The following is a 24273-nucleotide window of genomic DNA, read 5'->3' on the forward strand; positions in this document are numbered from 1 at the left end:
TCAGGTTCATTAACTGCTGAGCGATGATGGGAACTCCCGATACAGCATTTTTAGAAAGCAATTTTGCAGTATATGTAATCGTTCTCAAAAATACTAATATTCTTTTCCCGGTACTTCTACTTCTGGAGCTCCATGCAAAACATAAAAAATCATGTGTAACAGTCTCCACCACAGCATTCCTGATCATAGTGGAAAACAGGAAGCAACCGAAATGCCCATTAGGGGAATTAAATTAATTTGGGGAATTGGGTTAAGTCAGAACAGAGGCAGAGTGGGAGCTGCCAAGCCTGAGGCCGTGTTTGAGTCTGGCCTCTGAAACTTCCTAGTGTCTCGTTGTGTATCACTGGGCTTACACCTCACTCTCTCAGTGGCAAAATGGGTATTGCTATAGTACCAAATTCATAAGATTCTTGTGAGACTTAAAACCACTGATACATATGAAATATTTAGAACAGTGCCTGGCACATAGCAAGCATTGAAACATGTTAGCTGCTATTATTATTATTTTAGCTTATTAAAGTTGTGTTTATGCGGCCTGGCGGGTTAAGGATCCAACGTTGTCACTGCTGTGTCTTGGGTTTGATCCCTGGCCTGGGAACTTCTACATGCCATACATGAGGTCAAAATAAATAGATACATTTAAGTATTGTGTTTTGGAGTTCCTATTGTGGCTCAGTGGTAACAAACCCGACTAGCATCCGTAAGGATGCCAGTTCAGTCCCTGGCCTTGCTCAGTGGGTTAAGCACACAGCATTGCCGTGAGTCGTGGTGTAGGTTGCAGACGTGGCTCCGATCCTGCGTTGCTGTGGCTGTGGTGTAGGCCAGCAGCCGCAGCTCTGATTCAACCCCTGGCCTGGGAACCTCCATATGCCACAGGTGCTTCCCTAAAACGCAAAAAAAAAATTTAAAGATTTTATTGAAAATGGTCATAAAGTTTAGTTGAAAAATAATAGTCAACATTATATGTATTATCATATATATAAAACTGTGCCCATAAAAGGAAGGAAATATCTTTAAATGTTCGTAGTTCTTATCTCGGAGTGTTGGGGCTTGTGCATAATTTTTATCCTTTCATCCTTTTTTTTTTTAATATAGCTTACAAGTTTTCTACAGAGAACCTGTGTAACTTTCAGAAGTGTTTGTGTGTACCTGAAATATTTCTAAATATAAATTTAATTTCTAAGTATAAAGGGAACATTTCTGTTGAAGAGCCTCCGGGATGTAGCTTGGGCTCTGGGCCGGAGGCAAGCAGAAGGTGGTGGAGCTGGCCTGCCACGCGTGACAGGCGGGCAGAGGTTACGCATACAGGCCAGTGTTCAGTGGATGTTGTAGACCCAGACAGGAGCTTTCTTTTATTTTTTAAAATGATTTTTATTTTTTCCATGATATAGTTGGTTTCCATTATAGTTGGTTTTATTTTTTCCACTATAGCTGTCAATTTTCTACTGTACAGCAAAGTGACCCAGTCACACATACACACATATATATATATATATATATATTCTTTTCCTCCCATGATGCTCCATCATGCTCCATCACAAGTGACTTGATAGAGTTCCCAGTGCTATGCAGCAGGGTCTCATTGCTTCTCCATTCCAGATGCAGTAGTTTGCATCTATTAACCCCACATTCCCAGTCCATCCCACTCCCTCCCTCTGGGCAACCGCAAGTCTGTTCTCCAGGTCCATGAGTTTCTTTTCTGTGGAAAGGTTCATTTGTGCCACATGTTAGATTCCAGATAGAGGTGATCTCATATGGTAGTTGTCTTCCTCTTTCCGGCTTCACTTAGTATGAGAGTTTCTCATTCCGTCCATGTTGCTGCAAAGATAGGAGCTTTATCTCATTTCATCCTCTCAGAGGCCCCCCCTGAGCAGCTGCTGTGGTTGTGCCCATTTTGCTGCTGATGAAATGAGGCTTAGAGGTTAAATCCCTTGCCCTGGTGGCACAGCCAACAAGCAGCCGGCCTGGGGAGCCCGGCTCCAGAGCCTTCCATGCCTGGGCAGCAGGGTCGCCCCAGTTTCGGAACTGGAGACACCCCCAACCTTTCCCTCCGGCGGAATCTGGATGCGAGCAATCCTTTTCTTTCTTTAGACACAATTCCAACGCAATGAAACACGATTCCAGCAGAGTCTTCTGCGAGATAATCTTTATCATGATCTCTGGTCCTAGTGAGCTGGCAGGAGCTCGAGCTCTTTGTTCCTCTGCTTTTTGTACACGGTTCATGCTCTCCCTTTCGCACATCCGCTGGGACACAGGAACCTGCTCTTGCTCTTTTCATCTGCCTCGGCATTTTTATTTGGCCTGGATTATCTAAGGTGACACGTTATTGCCTTCGTGATATTTCGTGATTGTTATTGCACGATTTATCACTTCCTATGATTTACATTTTAGTTTGGTAAAAATTAAATATATAATTATGTATATTCCACTTATTTTATTTTGTTTTTTAATTTTTTTGTCTTTTTTGCTATTTCTTGGGCCCCTCCCTCGGCATATGGAGGTTCCCAGGCTAGGGGTCGAATCGGAGCAGTAGCCGCCGGCCCTACACCACAGCCACAGCAACACAGGATCCAAGCCGCGTCTGCGACCTACACCACAGCTCACGGCAACATCAGATCCTTAACCCACTAGCAAGGCCAGGGATCGAAGCTGCAACCTCATGGTTCCTAGTCGGATTCATTAACCACTGATCCACGATGAGAACTCTGACCACTTATTTTAATAAAATAAATTTCACTTATTTTAAATATATATTTAATAATATTTAAAATAAGTGAAATTTCTCACTGGGGAATTTTTTTTTATTTTTAATTTTTCTTTTTTTTGTCTTTTAGGGCTGCACCCACGACGTATGGAGGTTGCTAGGCTAGGGATCAAATCAGAGCTGTAGCTGCCAGCCTATGCCACAGCAACAGCCTTTTGGGGTCAGAGCCATGTCTGCAACCTACGCCACAGCTCACGGCACCACTGGATCCTAAACTCACTGAGCGAGGCCAAGGATCAAACCTGCATCCTCATGGATTCCAGTCAGATTCCATTTCACTGAGCCATGATGGGAACTCCTGGGGAAATTCTTTTATAAAAAATAATGATCATTTTATTTCCTTTATCAGTCATTTGCCTTTTTTTTCTTTTTTGCCTAGATATCTAAATTATTTTTTTCTTTTTCCTTGAAATTCAGTAATTTTAGTAGAATATGTCTTGGTATTGAACATTCTGAGGCAATATTCTCAGGTGTGCTCCTTCAAAATGTAGCTTTAAGTCTTTTTTATTTCAGCAAAGTGTTCTTGAATTAAAGTTTTTACTGTTTTTCAGGGTTTTTTTTTTTTTGTCTTTTTATCTTTTCTAGGGGCCACACTCAAGGCATATGGAGGTTCCCACGCTGGGAGTCCAATCGGAGCTATAGCTGCCGGCCTGCACCACAGCCACAGCAATGTGGGATCCGAGCTGCGTCTGCAACCTACACCACAGCTCACAGCAATGCCAGATCCTTAATCCACTGAGTGAGGCCAGGGATTGAACCTAAAACCTCATGGTTCCTAGTTGGATTCGTTAACAACTGAGCCACGATGGGAACTCCCTAAAGTTTTTACTGTTGTTCTCCTCCTTTGCTTTGGATTTTTCTTCAGGGACTCCTATTATGTGTAATTTATTTTTTTACACTCAGTGAATTTTATTATATGTGTAGTTGTAAAACCATCATCACAACCCAATTTTACATATTTCCATCCCAAATCCCTTGGCCTGGGTTATCTGAAGTGACGTGTTATCGCTTTTGTGATAAAAGAGTGTTGTTTTATGATTTACCATGCCTATAATTTACATTTTAGTTTGGTAAAAAATATGTATTTTTGATAATATATTTATTTTATTATTAACTTATTTATTATTCAATGTATATTTAAAATAAGTGAACTTTCTCACCGGGGAATTTTCTAGTAAGAATTCTTTCCCCAATAATCCTCCCAATTACAGAGGAGGCATTTTTGTTTTTGTTTTTGTTTTTCCCCCAAGTAAAACTGAACTAGAGAGAGACTGAACTAGAGAGAGGGGAGAGAGAGCAAATGAGAATTAAAAGATCTTTCCGTATATGAAGAGTTAAATCGCTTGCAAAAGTAAAGTGTGGGGGGAAGGTAACAGGAAAGCCTGAATGAATAATTTGTCTTCTTCCACTGGTGACACAGCTAGACAGTGACATTAGGAAGCTGGCGGGTGCAGATCCTGGCCCTTTAGGGGGTTATTGCACTGCTTGCACTTGGTAATGTGCCCCCTCCTCTGGCCCTTAGCTCAGGTCGGGATGGAGAGTGGGAAGAGATCAGCCTAGGAGGTAGACAAAGAACAGGCCCTCCTGACCATGAAGGCCCTGTCCCTTTGGTGAAATAAGCCCCTGCGACCATGCCCTCTGTGACTGTTCTTCCCTTGACTTAAGGGCTATTCACTTCCGCCCTCCCAGACCACTCCTTCGTGGCCTCCTGCCTGGGCTGGACTATCTCGGCTCCCAGTGAAATGTTACTATTCTCTAAGGTTCTGTCTTCACCCTCTTCTCTTCTCCCTCTGGCCACTGGGAACCTCGTTTGTTCCCCTGCTTCAGCTACCAGCTCTCTCTTCTGAGCCACCACCCCCACCAGACAGAGCAGCCACAGCCTCGGCCATTTATTGAGCATCTGCTATGAGCCAGTCATTGGACTAGATGCTTTTTTTTAATGTATAATTTAGGCCTGTGAAATGCACAGGGCTTATAGAGTTCAGGGCATTTTGACAAGTGTATACATTTATGTAACTAACACCCAATTATATCTTTTAAAAATCTCATATTGGGAGTTCCCTTCATGGCTCAGCAGTTAACGAACCCAACTAAGATCCATGAGGATGCAGGTTCGATCCCTGGCCTTGCTCAGTGGATTAAGGATCTGGCGTTGCCATGAGCTGTGGTGTAGGTCACAGATGAAGCTCGGATTCTGAGTTGCTGTGGCTGTGGTGCAGACTGGCAGCTGTAGCTCTGGTTTGACCCCTAGCCTGGGAACTTCCATATGCCTCGGATGTGGCCCTAAAAAGAAAAAAAAAAAAATTCAAGTTAAATTGAGTTGCCACCCTATATTTTATAGTTGAGGAAACAGGCTGGGAGAGGTTAAATAATTTGACCAAAGTCATACAGCTGGTTTATGGGGAAGCTATAGTAACAATCCAGATTTAACCTTTCTAGAAGGCAGTGCTCTGCTTAAATGATGGGAACTCACCATGCTCAAAACTGCACTTGGCACTTCCTCTCTGATTCAGAGAGAGCTGTTGATTCCCAACTGGCCTACCTAAAAAGGGAACTACTGACTCATGTAACTGAAAAGTCCAGGCATAAGCTTCAGGTGCAGCTTGATCAGGATTCACATGGCGCTTGATCCTTTTCTCTGCCAGCACCTCTGGATTCTGCTTTCTCTGCTTTGGGTTCAGTATTGGATACTTTCCCCTCATAGGGGCAAGAAGGCCTCATTAGCTCCAGCCATCCATTCAGATCCCACAAGGAAAGAGGAAGGAGAGGAAATAGACACTTATAGTTAAGTCAGTATCTTAACTGAAAAAAAAAAAATTTTTTTTTTGGTCTTTTCTAGGGCTGAACCTGCAGCATATGGGGGTTCCCAGGTTAGGGGTCTAATCGGAGCTGTAGCCCCCAGCCACAGCCACAGCAACTTGGGATCGGAGCCTCGTCTATGACCTACACCACAGCTCATGGCAACACCAGATCCCTTAACCTAAGCAAGGCCAGGGATCGAACCCGCAACCTCATGGTTCCTAGTCAGATTCGTTAACCACTGAGCCACGACGGGAACTCCATTAAGTGAAAATTCTGACGGCAGTGTTTGTAGTAAAGTAGGTAATGGACAAAGTAGTGACTTTATAATTATTTTGATGGAAAAGAATGACAGCTATTTAAGAAGAGTTCGTTTACTTCTCTGAACATATGGTTTTACTTTTTTAAAGACCGTTTTTGACACTAAAGTCCAGAAGGTGATGTATAAATACAAGGAAAACACAGGAACCAAAAAACCTCTCAAAACAACATATTGCCAAAACTAAAAGGAACACCCATGCAGTAAAATTTTACAATCACTTTTTTACAAAAATGTGTTGTAATTTGGTCAGATAGTCAGCCAAGAATAAAATAATTTGGAGTTTTCATTGTGGCTCAGCAGTAGTGAACCTGACTAGTATCCATGAGGACGTGGGCTCCATCCCTGGCCTTGCTCAGTGGGTTCAAAGATCCAGTGTTGCTGTGAACTGTGGTGTAGGTCACAGATGTGGCTCGGATCCTGCGTTGCTGTGGCTGTGGCATAGGCTGGTGGCTTAGCTTTGATTTGATCCCTAGCCTGGGAACCTCCATATGCCGCAGGTGTGGCCCTAAAAAGATAACAAAATTCAAAACAAAAAAAGAATAAAATAATTGCATTGTGAATTGTAAGAACAAGCAAAAGAATGTTTAGAACTGAGCAGAGTATTTTGTTGTCGTCTGTGTGTATCTCTTCCTCCTAGAAAGCGTTGTGTCTTTTTTCCCAATTAGGTGAAACTACCCAATTGAAAAGTAGTACCTCAGGCCCTGAAATGTTACCTCTTAATCTCTCCAATGCTTTCTAGGGCATGGAAGACATCCTTCGCTGCTTCATCCGAGAAGGCAATGCCGAAATGATCCGTCAGATTGAATTTATCATCAAGCAGCTTAATTCAGGTCTGTTTAATCCAAGAGTCTATCTTCTGAATCTTTCACATATGCTAGGAAGATACACGGGCTTTCTTAGAGCGGCTCCAAGAGGCCTTGGAGTTCCCATTGTGGTGCAGTGGAAACAAATCTGACTAGCGTCCGTGAGGATGCGGGTTCGATCCCTGGCCTCGACCAGTGGGTTAGGGATCTGGCATTGCCGTAAGCTGGGGTGTAGGTCCCAGTTGCTGCTCGGATCCGGTGTTGCTGTGGCTGTGGTGTAGGCCGGCAGCTGCAGCTCTAATTCGACCCCTAGCCTGGGAATCTCCATATGCTGCAGGTGCGGCCCTAAAAAGTCAAAAAAAAAAAAAAAAGAGAGAGAGAGAGAAAGAGAGAGAGGCCTTGAGGGAGCGGGGAAGAACCAAGTGAACCCACAAACACAAGTTCAACCACATTGTCCCAGGATCTGCAATCTTGTATCACACTTTTGGCTTATAGTCAACAAAAAGTATTAAAAAGCAATTACAGAAACCCTTCTCTGACCAGAAGCTCTCTTTATGTGGGCCTCCCCCTTGTAATTATTTCTCCAGCTCGTTAGGGTCCTAGGGTCAGATGATGAAAACAGATGCCAACCTTTCCAGCTCCGCCATAGAAAATACCATCGTCTTCCCACGTTCGTTCCTTCACTCCAGAGAATTCTATGTTGCCAACCAGGACACCGGAGGATGTGATCCCCTTTCTTCCACTGCCATGACCACCCACATCCCATAATAAGCAGGAAAGGAAGGTGAAGGAGGCCTTTAATGGCATCAGGTGGCGGGAAAGCTCTTAGCTCTTTCTGTGGATTCCCGGCACCCTGATCCTGACTGGCACACATGCCAGAGGCCCCTGGCACGGCCAGCATCCAGGGCCAAGTTTGTCCGTTTAATCCTTCTACATGCCCACCCAGACACCTCACCGAAAGTGCAAGTGCACAGGTCCTGGTCTCACATGAGGGAAGGAAAAAAACGAATCTCCTGATCTCCAACCCCCAGGCAGCAGCTTGACCAAGGCCAGGCAAAAGGGGGCCACCCACAGCCCTTCAATGGAAGAAGCCTGAAGGTGGCTCTCCCAGCTCCCAGGACACAGCCTGGGCTGCACAGGGCGTCCCCTGAGGAGATCTGCAAACCGCCGCCAATTAAATCAGAATCTCTCGGGAGCCCCCGGTGGGAATCGTTTTTAAAGCTGACAGGTGATTCCGTTGTGCAGTGCAGGTGGCGCATCCCTGCATCCCCGCATCCTGGGCACAGAGACAGAGAGGCTGGAGGAGGACACAGAGGGCTCCCGGTCTACGGGAGGCGGCTGGGGCGGCAGCCAGGGAGGTTAAAACCTTGGCTGCCTTCAGGCTGGGGGCCCATTTCCATTTGAACCCCGTCCCCTTTGGTTTTTATGGACCAAGTGTAATTCATCCCAGATGCGACGGGCAAGGAGTAAGATTGTATTTTCTGCAGCGTCTTCATTGCTGACTTGGAGCTCCCATTCTGCTGGGCAGGCATATTAAAATAAAATGCAATAAAACCTTAATCTTAGTCCCGGCTAGAGTTGTTCCCTAACCTCTGATTAGGCCACAGTTTGGGAAGGCAGAGGAATGCTGGGGAAAGTTGTCGTCTCTCTGCTCTGTGGTCACTGCCAAGGTCTTCCTCCCGGGCCAGGGGGCCTCTGCAGCATCAGGGTCAGGGTTGGCTTGGGAACCTTCTTCAGGGCTAACTCTGTTTCAGGCCATCAAGACACTCTCACCTCTATTTCCTTGTCAGGCTTCGCTCCTCCTGGGTGGCCAAGAAGCAAGGTGTCTTGTCTCTCTGGCCAAAAAACTTGTCTTTCTCTTACACAAAGCTGGCCCTTGGACCAACATGCTCCAGAATGCGAGGGGGAGGGGTCAGGCTGCATTTCTGTAAGGGTTGTGCTCTGGCAAGGAGTTAGCGTGGGCAGAGCTAAAGCCTTAGAACCTGTATACTCAGGGAAGAATTGGGATCTCCTTGCTCAGCTCAGTAAGTTCCAGTTTCAATAGAGTGCCTACACTCCTTCTTTTTTATCTCAAGCAACTAAGTTATTCTGTATCCACAAGACCCCAGAGGTATTTACCTAGGCGTCTGCTACTTTGAAGCAAATTAGAAGTCATTGAACACTGTGTCATCAGCATCAAGTCTAAATGAATCAATCTAAGGCATCATGATGAAACCTAGAGGAGAGAAAACTAGAGAGTTTCTGCTCAGTCTGGTCTTCACCCCAAGGGGAAATTAGTAGCGGAGTCTGAATTAGTCATTTACTAGTTTAGGAGAGGTGAAAAGGTATTGCCACAATCTTTTTTTTTTTTTTTTTTTAGAATATTGACTTTCTTTTATTTTAGTAACTATGAAAACCTGTGTAGGGGTTTTCATACATTCAAGCCTATCTCAATTCTTTAGTGCTCTTTTTCTAACAAAGCTTTAAGGTCCTCAAAAATTCCAGCATAGGAGTTCCCATTGTGGCATTGTGGGTTAAGAACCTGATTAGTTTCTGGGGATGTGGGTTCAATCCCTGGCCTAGCTCAGTGGGCTAAGGATCCGGTGTTGCCACAGCCTGTGGTGTAGGTCGCAGATGTGGTTTGGATCCCTCATGGCTGTGGCTGTGGCATAGACTCAGCGGCAGCTCTGATTCAGCCCCTGGCGCAGGAACTTCCATATGCTGCAAGTGCAGCCGTTAGAAAAAAAAAAAGAAAAAAAATTAAATAAAACAAAAATTCCAGTGTATTTTAGTTCCCTCGCCCTGCAGGTGGGGAAGGACTGCTCTGGCCAAGCCTAAGGGAGAAATCCAGCCTGGTGATGTGGTGAGCGAGCCAGCAGCATCAGGGAGCTTTGTATGTAACTAGCGCTCAGCGAGGGGGACCAGCAGATGCCAGCCAGTCACTGAAGGGAGAACAAGAAGACCTGACAGGTCACTGAGTAGGAGCAAGGCAGAGCTGGCTTCACCACTGGGGCCCTCGGGAAAGAAGGGGTACTGGTAGCTCCAGCTCTGAGCCCAGTTACTGGAATGGGGGCTGCCACCCAGGGAACAGCGTGGGGAGCAGATGTCCCTGTCATCCCAGAGAGCAGGAGCTGAGGCTTCTAGAGAACTTGAGTTCTCAGGACTAGATTGTTTCAAAAGTAGGATGAGTCTGAGCCCACAAGCCCAGGGAGGGGAGTGGGGCTGGACCGGCCTGTTGCCTCATAGAACATCTAAGACTCGAAAAAAAGGCCGTCTCCATATTTGAAGGAGAAAGGTTTAAAACTGGTATAAATGCAGCAGCGTCCCTATTTTGAAAGCCACCTACTGAAGGTGGGAAGGAGCAGTGCTGGTCAGGGGTCAGCGGGGAATAGAGACTGGGTGATTGAGCGTCGGCACAAATGCAGATGATGCAAAGCAGCTTCCATGGCCACGGCACAGCCCACGCCGGGCGCGTGCGCCCCATGTGTGTCCTGCTGGCCTTGTCCGGCCAAGTCAGTGGGGTCCTTCCCCTCAGAACGAGGGCTGCGTCGAGGATGGAGTGCTGGGGTTTCTCCGGATGCCCTTGTAGGAAGTGCTTTCTGGGTTTGGGTAAATCTCGGTCAATCTGCCACCTTCCTAGGTGTGCGCGGCTGTTCAAGAATGGCCTTTGAGTCCTCTTTCCTCCTGTTTCCTGTTGGATTTCCTTTCCTCTTTTATCAGGCTTTCTTTACTTTCCTGTTATCTGTTCAAGAAACGTGTGATAATAAGGAAGATAGTAAGAGGGACATAGGGCGGAGGTCAGGTGCTCTGTCCCGGGGACTCACAGTCCAGGAAGGTGGGTGAGAAACATACCGAGTATAGCCACTCGAAACATAACAAGAATAGTCACTGGTTCCGTGGTAAACATTAACCAGCAGGTGGTAGGTACTGTCACAGTTCTAGATAAAACGTTGTGTGTGTTTGGGAAGAGGGAGGTGACTGCTCCGTGAGGCATCAGGGGAGCTTTGTGGAGGAGAAAGTACCAGCTTCTCTGTAATGCCTGCTGTGTACCTGGTCAGGTGCTTAGTTCTGGTGTGTTGCAAACCCCCCAACAACCCTAGGAAGGGGGCGGTCTGTACCCATTTTTCAGATGAAGAAACAGGCCTTTTCTTTCTCCGACTCTCTTGTGCTGCTCATTTGTTCCTCCTTTGTAAACTCTTTCAAGATCTAGCAAAGAACCACAGGAGCCTTCAGGAACCATCCCCGCCAGGACCACTTCCCCTAACCTCCGTGGAAAAATCATGGGATTGAGGAATAGACTCAGCTTTTTGTTTCTTGCTTTTTAGGACCGCACCCAATGGATGTTCCCAGGCTAGGGGTCGAATCGGAGATGCAGTTGCCAGCCTACACCACAGCCACAGCCACAGCCACAGCCACAGCCACTCGGGATCAGAGTGTCTGCAACCTACACCACAGCTCACAGCAACACTGGCTCCTTAACCCACTGAGCGAGGCCAGGGATGGAACCCGCATCTCATGGATACTAGTCGGGTTCTTAACCCACTGAGCCGCCATGGGAATTCCAATAGACTCGATTTGATCCCTTACTGGGAGTGTGACCATAAAAAAGTCCTTTCTCCTCTTTGCCTCCATTTGCTGTGTGCTATAAAATGTGGATAAAACTCAACAAAATCTTAGTGAGGATTAAGTGAACTAACCCGTGTGACACTGTCTAGCACAGTGCTTAGCAATAATACTAGTTTACTCTCTTTCCCCTAAATTATCAAATTATATGTTGGCTTTTAATTTTTCTCATGCCACCACTAAAGTGTTCTGATAAAACTAGAGAGATTATATTTATTTATTTATTTATTTGCCACGCCCACAGCCTGTGGAAGTTCCCCAGCCAGGGATTGAACCCACACCCCAGCAGAGACCATGCCAGATCCTTAACCTGCTAGGCCACCAGGAAACTCCAAGAGAGATATTTTCAGTTGCTTAGGATGGGGAGCTCCCTTGGTGGCTCAGCGGAAATGAATCTGACTAGTATCCACTGAGCCTCGCTCAGTGGGTTAAGGAGCTACGTTGCCATGAGCTGTGGAGTAGGTCGCAGATGCAGCTTGGATCCCGAGTGGCTGTGGCTGTGGCATAGGCTGGCAGCTGTAGCTCCAATTCAACCCCTAGCCTAGGAACGTCCATGTGCCGCAGGTGCAGCCCTCAAAAGACCAAAACAAGAAAAAAAACAAAGAATTGCTTAGGATAATAGCAGACTACTACTGAAATGATACAGAAACATGTTTATAGGATTTTGTTGGCCAGGCTCCCAACTGGTTATTCAGTCCTGGTCATTCACTGATTTTTTTTCTTTGCAGAAGAGCTGCCGGATGGAGCTCTTGAATCTGATGATGATGAAGATGAGGATGATGAGGTGAGTTGGAGGCTCTTGACAGACAACACGTAGAGAACTTGGACCAACCAACTACCCTGAGACTCTTCCTTGCCTGGAAAAGTTGGTCCAGAAATGGAGATTTCCATCCCTGCTCTGTTACTTCTCACAGTTAATTCTGTGGGTTGGCTAGAGCTCGGCTGGGTGGTTTTGGTCTCTCCTGGGGTGTCCTGTGGCTGCTGTCCATGCCCAAGTTGGCATGGCCTCTTGCACAGCCCCTCTCCACATGACCTCTAACCACTCAGTGGGCTGGCCCGGACTTCCTTATTGGTTGAGCGTGGGCTCCACGGGAAAGGAAGTGAAAGCGTCCAGTCCTTGTCTGGGCTCAGCTGTCTCAGCACATCACTTCTGCTACGTTCTGCTCAGGGCACATCTCAAGATCAGCCCAGTCTGGGGGACGACAGTTAGAGCCCATCACCACCAGGGTCTGGGGTAGGAGGCCTTCTCCATGTGGCTTTGAGACCACTCGCCACACCTTGGTGGGTTCGCTGCAGCCAGCACGGAGATGCCACAGTCTGAAGGATTGGGGTTGACGGGAGCTGGAAAGATGACAGATCATCAGCGCTTGTTTTTTGCTCCGCGGGGGCGGGAGCCTCCCCTGTCTCGCACGTGCAGGGGAACCTTGGGCACGGAGGCTCACGGTGAGAGCCTGGGGCTCGGTTCAGAGCTGGCAGAACCAGCCTCTTCACCTTGTTATGTGCATTCCTTTGATTTGAGTTTCTTCAGCTGTGGAAAATCTCCCGCCCTGGTTTTTAGAGTGTGAAGGTTCAGAGGGGTGTGTCTTATGAAACGGTATAGAGAATAGTGACTCATAGGCTGTAGAATGGATTTTTTTTTAATTGAAGGAGAGTTGATTTACAATGTTGTGTTAATGCCTACAGCAAAGGGATTCTGTTATATATACGTATGTATTCTTTTTTATATTCCTTTCCATTATGGTTTATCTCAGGAATTGACTATAGTCCTGTGTATTCTACAGTAAGACCTTGTTGTTTATAAATGGATTTTCATTAATTTTCCTTCAGACCTAAAAAAACCATGCATGCTCTCCTCCCTCGTTCTCTGTGGTCATGAGGGATTTGCATTGCTTCTCTTTTGACCTCAAGTGAATCCTGGGAGATGAATTGTTATTTGGAGTTGTGGTCTGTCCGTTTTAAAGGTGTGTGAAAGCCAGGTTTTTGCTCACGAAAGCCATCAATGGAGGAGATAGTTTCACTTGCGATCCATCCACCCAAGATGAGGGCTGTGCAGGGATCTGAGTGGTTGCCCTTCCGCAGGCAGCCTTCTGCCTGCCGTTTTCTTAGTGGCCTGGAGGTGGCACCAGCGGGCGCGCCTGCTCCCCCTCTGCCAAGGGGGACTGTGCAGCTCTGGACCTCCGTTGGGCATCCTGGCCAGCACCTTCTCCGGGCCCCTTCCTCTACAAAGGTGGATCCAGAGAGGGGAGGAGGCCTCTACAAAGGTGGATCCAGATTTTACTGACGGCAGTAAAATCTGGTTTAGAACAGGGATCAGCAGACTTTTTGTGTAAAGAGGAAGCTAGTAAACATTTCAGGCTGTGCGGGCCACACAGTCTGTTAGGTCCACTCAGATCAGCCATTGCAACACAAAGGACCTATGCACGGTGCCTAAACGGGGAACATGAATGTATCCCCATAAAACTTTTTTTATGAACACTAAAGTTTGAATTTTATGTGATTTTTATGTCATTAAATTTTTTTTTTCAAATATTTTAAAACGTGAACATCATTCTCAGTTTACTGGCCTTACAGCAGGCACGTCAGCTCACCGGTCATCATTTGCCAACCCTGGAGAGAACCCGGCTCCCTGATTCACTTAGTCTTTTCAGGACTGAAAAGACGCCACCTGTGTGCCTGGTGCTTCAATACTGTTTTCTATGTATTTTGAGTTAATATCTTTTTTTTTAAATGACTTTTATTTTTTTCCATTATAGCGGGTTTGTAGTGTTTGAAAAAAGAAGGTCGTGTTTGAAAGTATTTGTGGGGATAACTGGAGTTTTCAGAGGATTCTTGAAAGGGTTTAGTTGAAAATTCTAAAGAAAGGACCTGTCTCTTGGGGCCAAAACATGACTCTGTGATGAGCTCAAGTCAGTTCTGGACTCTCCCTCCCTCGTGGTCCTGACGCGCCCCGAGGAGGATTGATGAGCACGGACGACCTGGGGAGGATCCACCTTGTCTGGGTTTCACTCAGCGCCCCCCAAGACCAGGTGCCACTTCTAAAACTGGAGTGGGTGGGGGGAGAGGAAGAGAAAGATGCTTAAAGGAAGGCTTCCAGAAATCATTGGAGTAAGACACACTGTTGTTGGAATGTGGCTGTCACCTCCCAAGGTGACAACTTTGAAAGAGACAGCAAAATTATCTAAACCCAACATGCCGGATAATGAAGCCACTGTTTTCAGTGAGCCGCGCAGCGCCTCTGAAGGTAGACCGGCTCCAGGAGCCGCTGGAGGCCGGGGTAGCTTATGGCTGCTCCGCTTTACACTGAGCTAAAGTCTGCACACTTGCAACTACGGCCACTGGTCCTGCTCCACCAAGGAGTCTCAAGCACCCCAGAAGGAAAATCTGATTTTTCCAATTTCTAAAAATGGAACGGCTTGTCCTGATGTATGAACACTTATTTAGTTACATCTTCATGTATATATATATTTACCAAAATTTTAAATGTTTGGAGTTAGATTTTCTTCCAGCTTGTCGACTGTCTAGGATATAACGTCAAATGGGAAAAGGAAATTGCAAAGTGAAGTGAGCAGTGCGAGTCAATTGCAGAAAAACAAACTTATAAACGCACATCCTTAGGAACTATATACGTAGCTCAAGGTGTGGAGAGTTACACCCTCTTTGTTGACACTGAAAACTCCCTGGGTGGGGGCCGGGGTGGCGGGGGAGGAAGTCGATGAGAGGCGAGCGAGGCCGGGAGCTGCAGGTCCACCATGTGCAGTGGGCCGTGATCGCTGGATTTAGTTGACTGAGGTCGTGGCTGAGCGGTTTTGAAGACTAACCGAGCAACTGAGGAGCGAGAGGATGGCACTAGTGAGTGTGTACAGCTCGTCCCACCGATCTGGCCACACACCAGGGAAGTGCGTTGGGTAGTGGCTAAATGGCACCGCTGGTTTAATTTGGGAGATGCCGAAGTACTTTAAAATGCTGATGGCAGGGGTCCAGTTGGGAGGGAGAGGTTGGATGTTCAGAGAGCAAGTGAGAACGGCATCAGCAGGACAGGTGTTTTCATTATTTTATGAATTGCTTCTTATACGCTCTTGGCCCATTTAAGCCTCTAGAGAAATAAAGTATCCTTAGATAAGCTGGGACAGTACACACAAGCGAATGGATAGCTGGCAGCTACAGTTTGAGCAGCTCACCTGGTGCTTTGAAGAAATGTGTTACTATCCAATAAAAACTACAATTTATTTATTTATTTACATCTTTTTAGGGTCACACCCTTGGCATATGGAGGTTCCCAGGCTAGAGGTCTCATTGGAGCTACAGCTGCCGGCCTCCACCACAGCTCACAGCAACACCAGATCCTTGACCCACTGAGGGAGGCCAGGAACTGAACCCTCATCCTCTTGGACCCTAGTTGGGTTCGTTAATGGCTGACCCATGAGGGGAACTCCTTCTGTAATTTCTTTTTATATTAAATGTATATAATACGTTCCCAAAGGGCCAGGGGTGAATCACAAGGAGCCCTGTATTCTCGCCACAAATGGCTCACGTTGTCGTGTTAAGAGTTTGAGGCAGGTCCCCCGTGTCTAGCTCATTTGTGGCTTTGTGACTGGAGATGAAAGGCCTTTCTGTGCTATTCCAGAAGATTGATTTTAAGACAGGTGTCCACCTCCACCCACCTTTAACAAAATGTGTTGAAAGGCCACGTTAGATCCGCCAGGGACATTTCCTTGCTGTTGCCACGAAGGCAATAATCGTGTGCTTAGCAGTTTCTTCCTCTGTAGACGTCTCAGAGCCAAGAGCCAGTCACTTCCTTATTCAACAAATATTTGAGGGCCATAAAATAACATTATTCTAGGAGTTCCCATCATGGCTCAGTGGTTAACGAATCCGATTAGGAACCATGAGGGTGTGGGTTCCATCCCTGGCCTTGCTCAGTGGGTGTTGCCGTGAGCTGGAGTGTAGGTCACAGATGCAGCTCGGATCCCGAGTTGCTGTGGCCGTGACATAGGCCGGTGGCTGCAGCTCTGATTAGACCCCTAGCCTGGGAACCTCCATGTGCCCTAGAAAAGGCAAAAAGACCAAAAAAAAAAAAAATCTAGGAAATAATGGGGAAGGGATCCAAGAGAAATTTAAGAGTATCTATGGATTAAACTGCCTCGAAGCGTTCAAAGTCCAGCTAGATGAGGTAGTGGTGACCTTGATAATAACTTGTGTAGCATCTCCACGTGTCAGGCACTGTTCTAGGACCTTACAGGTACTCTTCACTCGTTCACACCTCACAAGGCCTGTGATACGTCTTGTTATTGTTCCCATTTCACAGATGAGGAAACAGGAAATGTCACTGGCCAAGTGCACACAGCTAATCAGTACGTGATGGAGCCAGGAATCAAACCCAGGTTATCTGGCTTGGCAGTCCACACCGATAACCACTGCACCATTTTGTCTCTTGGGAGACGTATATAAATAGTTAGCAAAAAATAGAAACTAAATGTGAACTCGTAGGTCCATGGATGTGATAGAAACAGGAAGTGCTGCAGAAATTCCAGGTACTCAGATAAAACTGGAAAGTAGCTGTCTTTTTTGTTTGTTTGTTTAGGGCTGCACCCACAGCGTGTGGAGGCCAGGGGTTGAATTGGAGCTACAGCTGCCGGCCTACACCACAGCCACAGCAATGGCTGGGTCTAGATTGCTGTCTAAGAATCACAACAATGCTAGATTCTTAACCCGCTGAGCGAGGAGAGAAAGGGATTGAACCGGCGTCCTCATGGATACTAGTAGGGTTCGTTAACCACTGAGCCACGATGGGAACCCCGAAAGTGGCTCTCTTGATAAGACTTGGCCTTGCCTAGGTGAGTGGGAAGGGTGACAAGAAGGTGTGCTGGGAGTTCCCGTCGTGGCGCAGTACAAAGGAATCCGACTAGGAACCATGAGGTTACCGGTTCAATTCCTGGCCTCGCTCAGTGGGTTGAGGATCCGGCGTTGCCATGAGCTGTGATGTGGGTCGCAGACACAGCTGGGATCCTGCATGGCTGTGGTGTAGGCTAGTGGTTACAGCTCCGATTTAGACCCCTAGCCGGGGAATCTCCACACGCCACGGGTGCGGTCCTAAAAAGACAAAAGACAAAAAAGAAAAACGAAAAAAGAAGAAGAAGAGAGAAGGCTGTGGGCAGGAGAGTAGGCACAGTGTCTTCCGGGGGGGACAGCGGGGGCTTTAGCCTCTGCCCCTCCCCGGATGCACGTCCACAACCTGGTCTGTGTATATGCTTTCGTACTTCGCTTAGAAGATACACACGGTGCATATGTGTACACATATTCACGTATGTTTGGTCAGTATTTGTTTTGCAAAATGAAATAACATACAGAGGCGAATACACACATACTCAACGCTGCCTTTGTCCCCTTGTTAGTATTTTCTGGAAATCCCAGTCAGCCGGCATAGGAATTGATTCTTTTTAATGCTGTGAATGTGAACTTTTCCAGATTTTTGCGACTTGAAACCACGCTGCACTGACTATCTTTGGAAATGTATTCTTATTTCGTGGTACTTTCATTTACGTGGGCTTTCGTTGCTGGGTTGAAGTGTGTGTGTGTTTTAATTGTAGTAGACTTTTCAGGGGCGTTTTTAGCAAGGCGTGACACGTGAGACCCCACGAGCAGAGCAGGTAACCCTTTCCCTCCATCCCCACCAGTGAAAAGTGCCATCGCTTTAAAGTTCTGCCCCTTTAATGGTGGCAGAGTGCTCTCTCGTTATTTTAACTTTGCATCTCCACCGAGTAGTGAGTAGGGGAATCTTTGTGTTTATTTGACGGGCTGTTTGGATTTGCTCTTCTGTAATTTCTCATTCCAGTCCTTTCGCCATTATTTATTTATTTATTTGTTTGTTTTCATGGTTGATATACAAGGTTCTTTTTTTTGTCTTTTTTTTTGTCTTTTTGCTATTTCTTGGGCCACTCCTGTGGCATATGGAGGTTCCCAGGCTAGGGGTCTAATCGGAGCTGTAGCCACCGGCCTACACCAGAGCCACAGCAACAAGGGATCCGAGCCGAGTCTGCAACCTACACCACAGCTCATGGCAACGCCGGATCGTTAACCCACTGAGCAAGGCCAGGGATCGAACCCACAACCTCATGGTTCCTAGTTGGATTCGCTAACCACTGCGCCACGACGGGAACTCCTGATATGCAAGGTTCTGTCAATCTCTGCTGCACAGCAAAGTGACCCGGCCATACGTCCATATACATTCCTTTCCTCTGTCCTGTTCCATCACAGGTGATCAGGTATCTTTCCCTTCGCTGTGCAGCAGAATCTTATTGCTTATGCATTCTTTCTCCATTTTTTAAATTTTGTTTCTCTCTCCGTGTCAGTTCATATGAATTCTCATATATCACAGGTATAGATCTTTTTTCCCTATTGCACATATTTTAAAGATGTATCTTTTATTTATTGACTTATTTTTATAGTATCTTTTGCCATAAATCTTTAAAAAAATTAAGACAAATATATTGGCTTTTCTTTTATACTCTTTGGGTTTTCTGTCTGGATTAAGGTTTCCCTTAACCTTAGATTTTACATCACAGTCACCTAGGTTTTCTTTCTTTCTTTTTTCGTTTTTTGGTTTTTGTCTTTTCTAGGGCCTCACCTGCGGCATATGGAGGTTCCCAGGCTAGGGGTCAAAGCAGAGCTATAGCTGCCGGCCTACACCACAGCCACAGCAACGCCAGATCCTTAACCCACTGAGGGAGGCCAGGGATCGAACCCACATCCTCGTGGATCCTAGTCAAATTCGTTTCCGCTGCACCACGATGGGAACTGCCTGATTTTAGTTTTTTGATCTTGTATCCTCCAGCCTTACTGACTTCGTTTATTAGCTCTTGCAAGTTATTGTTTCTTTGTTTTCTGTGATGGATTCTTTAGGATTTTCCATCTTCAGCGTGATGTCATCTGTGAATAGAGATAATTTCACTTGTTGCTTTCCAGTCTAGGTGTCTTTTATATCCTTTTCTTGCCTGATTGCCCGCTAGAACTTCTAGTACAGTCTTTTTGTTTGTTTGTCTTTGCATATGGAGGTTCCCAGGCTAGGGATCAATCAGAGCCGTAGCTACTGGCCTACACCACAGCCACAGCAATGCAGGATCCAAGCCGCATCTGAGACCTACACCACAGCTCACGGCAATGTCAGATCCTTAACCCACTGAGGGAGGCCAGGGATCGAACCCACATCCTCATGGATCCTAGTCCGGAACTCCCTACAGTGTTGATTAGAACTGGTGAGAGTGGACCCTTTGGCCTTTTCCATCTTAGGGGTACATTTTCTGTCTTCACTGTCCAGTATGATCTTAGCTGTAGGTTCTTCATAGATGCTCATTATGGTGTTGAAAAAGTACCCTTCTTCTCCAACTTTGTTAAGTATTAGGTTTTGTCAAATGTCTTTTCTAAATCAATTAAGATGATTATGTGGGGAGTTCTTCTTTCATTCTTCTGATATGGTGTATTACATTGACTGGTTTTCATGTGTTAAACCATCCTTGAACTTCTGAGATAAATTCTGCTTCTTCATGATTTATAATCTCTTTTATCTGTTGCTGGATTTGGTTTGATAGTATTTCATTGAGGATTTGCGTATCTATATTCATAGCAGATATTATTGTGTAGTTTGACTTCTTTCATGATATCTTTGTCTAGTTTTGATATCAGGGTGATACTGGCCTCATAATGTGAGTTGAGAAGTGTTCTCTCCTCTTCTGTTCTTGGAAGAGTTTGTGAAGGGTTGATGTTAATTCTTCTTTAAGTGTTTGGTAGAATTTACCAGTGCTGCCTTCTGTACCTGGGCTTTTCTTTTGGGGAATTTTTTTATTACTAATTTAGTATCTTTACTTATTATTTATTCATATTTTTATTGCTTCTTGAGCCAGTTTCTATACTTTGTGTTCTTCTAGGAATTTGTCCATTTCATCTAGGACATCAATTTGTTTGTGTCCCATTGTTCATAGTATTCCCCTAATGAGTCTTCTCATTTCCATAAGGTCAGTCATGTCCCACCTTTTATTCCTGATTTCAATAATCTGTGTCCTCTCTTTTTCTTGGTCAGTGCTATGGACTGAATTGAGGGGACTCAAATTCATATGTTGAAGCCTCTAGTGGGGCTGTATTTGGAGACAGAGCCTATAAGGAGATAATTCAGGTTACACAAAATCATAAGTGTGGGACCCTGATCTGATAGAATTAGTGTCTCTATAAGAAGAGACACTACAGAGCTTGCTTGCTCTCTCTCTCTCTCTCTCTCTCTCACATCCCCCCCCCCACACACACACCACATGAGGACAGAGAGAGAAAGCAGCTGTCTGCAAGCCTAGGGGAGAGCCCTCATCAGGAAGTGAATCAGCCTGCATCTTGATCCCAGACTTCTCAGCCTCCAGAACTATGAGAAATAAATTTCTGTTGGTTAAGCCACTCAGTCTGTGGTATTTTGTGAAGGCAGCCCAGGCTGACTACAGTCAGTCTAGCTAAATGCTTATCAATTTTGTTGATCTCTACAAGAACCAACTTTTGGTTTTGTTGATTTTCTCTGTTCACTATTTCATTTATCTCTGCCGTACTCTTCATTGTTTCCTTCCCTCTGCTCTTCTTTTTCTAGTTTCTTAAGATGTAAAGTTAGCTGATTGATTTGAGGTCTTTCTTCTTTTTTGATGTAGGCATTAGATTCATACAGCTATGAATTTCCCTCCGAGTACTGCTTTTACTGCATCTTATAAGTTTTGGAAGGTTGTGTTTTCATTTTTGTCCTTCTCAAAATGTTTTTTACTTTTCCTTGTAATTTCTTCACCCATTGATTATTTAAGAGTATGTTTTCAACAGAGCTTATGAGGACAGTGCTGTTGATCCCATGTAAGCTCTGGAGTTAAATAAAGACAAGCTCTATGAGAGGGGTTTCCAGGGAATTGCCAGACAGATCAAATAATGACAGTTCTCTGAGAATGAGGCTTTTGGGGAGCCCTCAACCTATTTGCCCATGCCAGTGACTGCTTGGATGCTGGTTTTCACTTTGATTGCAGGGCTGGTGGTTTTCAAGGAACTGGGGAGAGGAATGGGGCAAGTTTAAATGCTGCAATGCTAGCTGTTCTTACTGAGAGTTAGCCTTTTTTTTTTTTTCTTATACAAACCCTCCTCAGATTGTCACAAGCCTTTGGTTAATTTTCAGAATTCTGAAGAAATTGATTTTGACCATTTTTGCCAGTGTTCTCTTGCTTTTATGGAGAGTGAATTTTTAGAAGTTCTGACTTCACAGTTCCTGCTGGCTTCCTGCCTATTTGGCACTTTTAATAGTTCTTTTACCCATGCATGATTTTGTATTTTCACGCATTGGTAAGTGTGGATATAATGGTTTTGTATTTTTGCAGTTCTTCCAAATGTTGCCGTGTTTTATTATAAAACATCCCTCCAAATTGCATTAGTTAATATCACTACTGATCTCATCCATCAGAAAAATCTTTAGGTATTGGAAGCCATCTAGCTTACAGTGGCAGGCACAGGTTTTTAAATATTCTTATTTTCTCTCGAGAGTTCACATTTTATTATTGATAACAAATACTATCAGTTGTTTTCCTTGAAGTGACAAGCTCACCTCATTAATTTTTGAGAAAATGGCTGCCACGTACCCGAGTCTGAATAATCCTAGTTCATCTGTCATTTTTAGAGTACAAGTGGTATTCCTTGAAAAAAGTGCCTAGTTCAACTTGCAACTCAAATAACCTCACAAATGCTTTTCCTCAAGGAAACCGTCATGCACATCCTTTTGTTACACAGCTGTGAAAGAGGTGGACCACAAGAATCAAGATTTAATGAAATTAATTCCTGCTGCATCATCAAGGACTTAAATGAAACTCTGTCATCTTTCTATCATCTGTCTGTCTGTCTCTCTATCATTTTTCTGTTATTCATCCATAAGTCAGTCTAGTCTGTCTGTCTACCTACCTGTCTGTCTGTGGTGGTAGTGGCCAATGCAGTGACTACTGCTAGAGCTTGTTAGCCGTGCCTGATTGATGCTACGGCACCAGTGGTTTTACCCTCCATTGCTTTGGTAGCATAAGTTCAGATATCAGTGCAGTTGTTCCAGGAAAAACCATGAAAGTCAGTAAAGGTGTCCAGTGCTTTATTTCAGCCAGCATCACTTGTGTTTTGTTGCCAAGCATTTACATAAAAGATCTTTAATGATTAGTTAGTATTAATATTGATACTAGAGGACCACAAGCCAATTATAAGTCCAAGCATACCTCTGCAGATGTGATAGTAACTCAGCATTCATGTTTGTAGCTCAATCTTTAATTCAACAAGCTACTGTTTCATAGGAAAGTAGCGCACTGTAATTTCTTTGGCTAACTTTCCATCCAGCAGGCAGTCAGTAGTATCAGCTCTACAAGCCCACTGTGTAGGTTTCTCGGGCTAACGCAGTACAACAACTTACCCTTTGAGGTTCTTCCGTGGCTTTATTTTTAAACTAACTTGGGGAAGGGGAAGAATTTTAGACTTAGAGAAAAAAATAGACAGTTCCTATATACCCATGACGCAGCTTCAGTGGTTTTTTAATTTCTATTCTGAAAAGTTATAACCAACAAATTTTCAATTTTTAACTTTTGAAGAACTCAATCACATCTGTTTAAAATATTTAAATCCTTTTTCTTTAGTCTCTGGGTGATTGGTCTCAAAATTACACCTCAACTTAACTGGCATTATAATACTCTTCAGATGTGTTCTCTTATGTCTTATGACACAATAAGGTAAATTATTGACATCTATAAAACTGAGGGGAAGGTAGCTTCCATTGTAATTGTTTTTTTATTTGCAGTTTCGCCCAGCTTTCTGGAATAGATGCCTCCTTTCCATGAGTCACAGAAAACTTTTTTTTTTTGTCTTTTTTTGCTATTTCTTGGGCCGCTCCCGTGGCATATGGAGCTTCCCAGGCTAGGGGTCGAATCGGAGCTGTAGCCACCGGCCTACACCAGAGCCACAGCAACGCGGGATCCGAGCCGCGTCTGCAACCTACACCACAGCTCACGGCAACGCCGGATCCTTAACCCACTGAGCAAGGGCAGGGACCGAACCCGCAACCTCATGGTTCCTAGTCGTATTCGTTAACCACTGCGCCACGATGGGAACTCCACAGAAAACTTTTTTAAAGGGCCATAGGTGAGGCTCATGGAAGTTCCCAGGCTGGGGGTTGAATTGGAGCTACAGCTGCTGGCCTACACCACAGCCACAGCAACGCCAGATCTGAGCCACATCTGCAACCCACACCATAGCTTGTGGCACCACCAGATCCTTAACCCACTGAGCGAGGCCAGGGATTGAACCTGCATCCTCATGGATACTGGTCAGGTTTGTTTCCGCTGAGCCACTACAGGAACTCCTAGTCACAGAAAACTTTCTGATAAGTCAATTTCATCTTTTTCAGCATTTTTTCGTATAAATGGTGAAGCACTGGATTGAGAAATTGCGTCCTCTGATCAGTCGTAATGATCTGATCGTTAAGCCAATGATCCATCCTTTAAAATATAAGAAAAAGATTTTATAAATAAATATTCTTTGTTCTTAGAATAAACGATTCCTAAACTTTCAAATAAGTTAGAGAAAAAAATTTTTAAATTAGAAAAGTTTTTCAAAAAGTATAAAAATACTATTGCAAAATGAAACAATAAATGTACTTCTTGTCTGTTTCTGCAGAGAAGCAGGGAAAACTTCATGATTTCAAAATGAAGATTTTTTTTGGGTGATAATGAAGTCATGTCAGTTTTAGCAGATATAACCAAAGATAGCTAGTAAAAAACAAAGCAGAAGTACTGAGAACAAACTTAGTTATGAAAATGCACATATATAGCCTGAACCTCAGAACTTTCTAGAATACCCAAGAATACTCAAACATACATTCTACCGTCAGAGGGATCATCATATGTGATGTAGCCTCCAGAAAACTTCACTGTATCATAAGAAAATGAAAGTGAAAA

The 24273-nt window shown here is 44.9% G+C and overlaps 1 protein-coding gene across 2 annotated transcripts in view; it reads left to right on the forward strand.

Moving 5' to 3' along the window:
- ARMC9 (armadillo repeat containing 9) overlaps positions 1-24273 on the forward strand; it is a 172089-nt gene that overhangs the window by 79514 nt on the left and 68302 nt on the right. For both annotated transcript variants that reach the window (XM_047773747.1, XM_047773746.1), the window contains exons 18-19: positions 6625-6715; positions 12019-12074. In XM_047773747.1, coding sequence (XP_047629703.1) covers positions 6625-6715; positions 12019-12074 — 147 coding nt within the window. The remainder of the gene's footprint in view (positions 1-6624; positions 6716-12018; positions 12075-24273) is intronic.

The sequence above is a fragment of the Phacochoerus africanus genome, chromosome 3, assembly GCF_016906955.1.
Source record: "Phacochoerus africanus isolate WHEZ1 chromosome 3, ROS_Pafr_v1, whole genome shotgun sequence".
In the NCBI taxonomy this organism is placed as follows: Eukaryota; Metazoa; Chordata; class Mammalia; order Artiodactyla; family Suidae; genus Phacochoerus; species Phacochoerus africanus.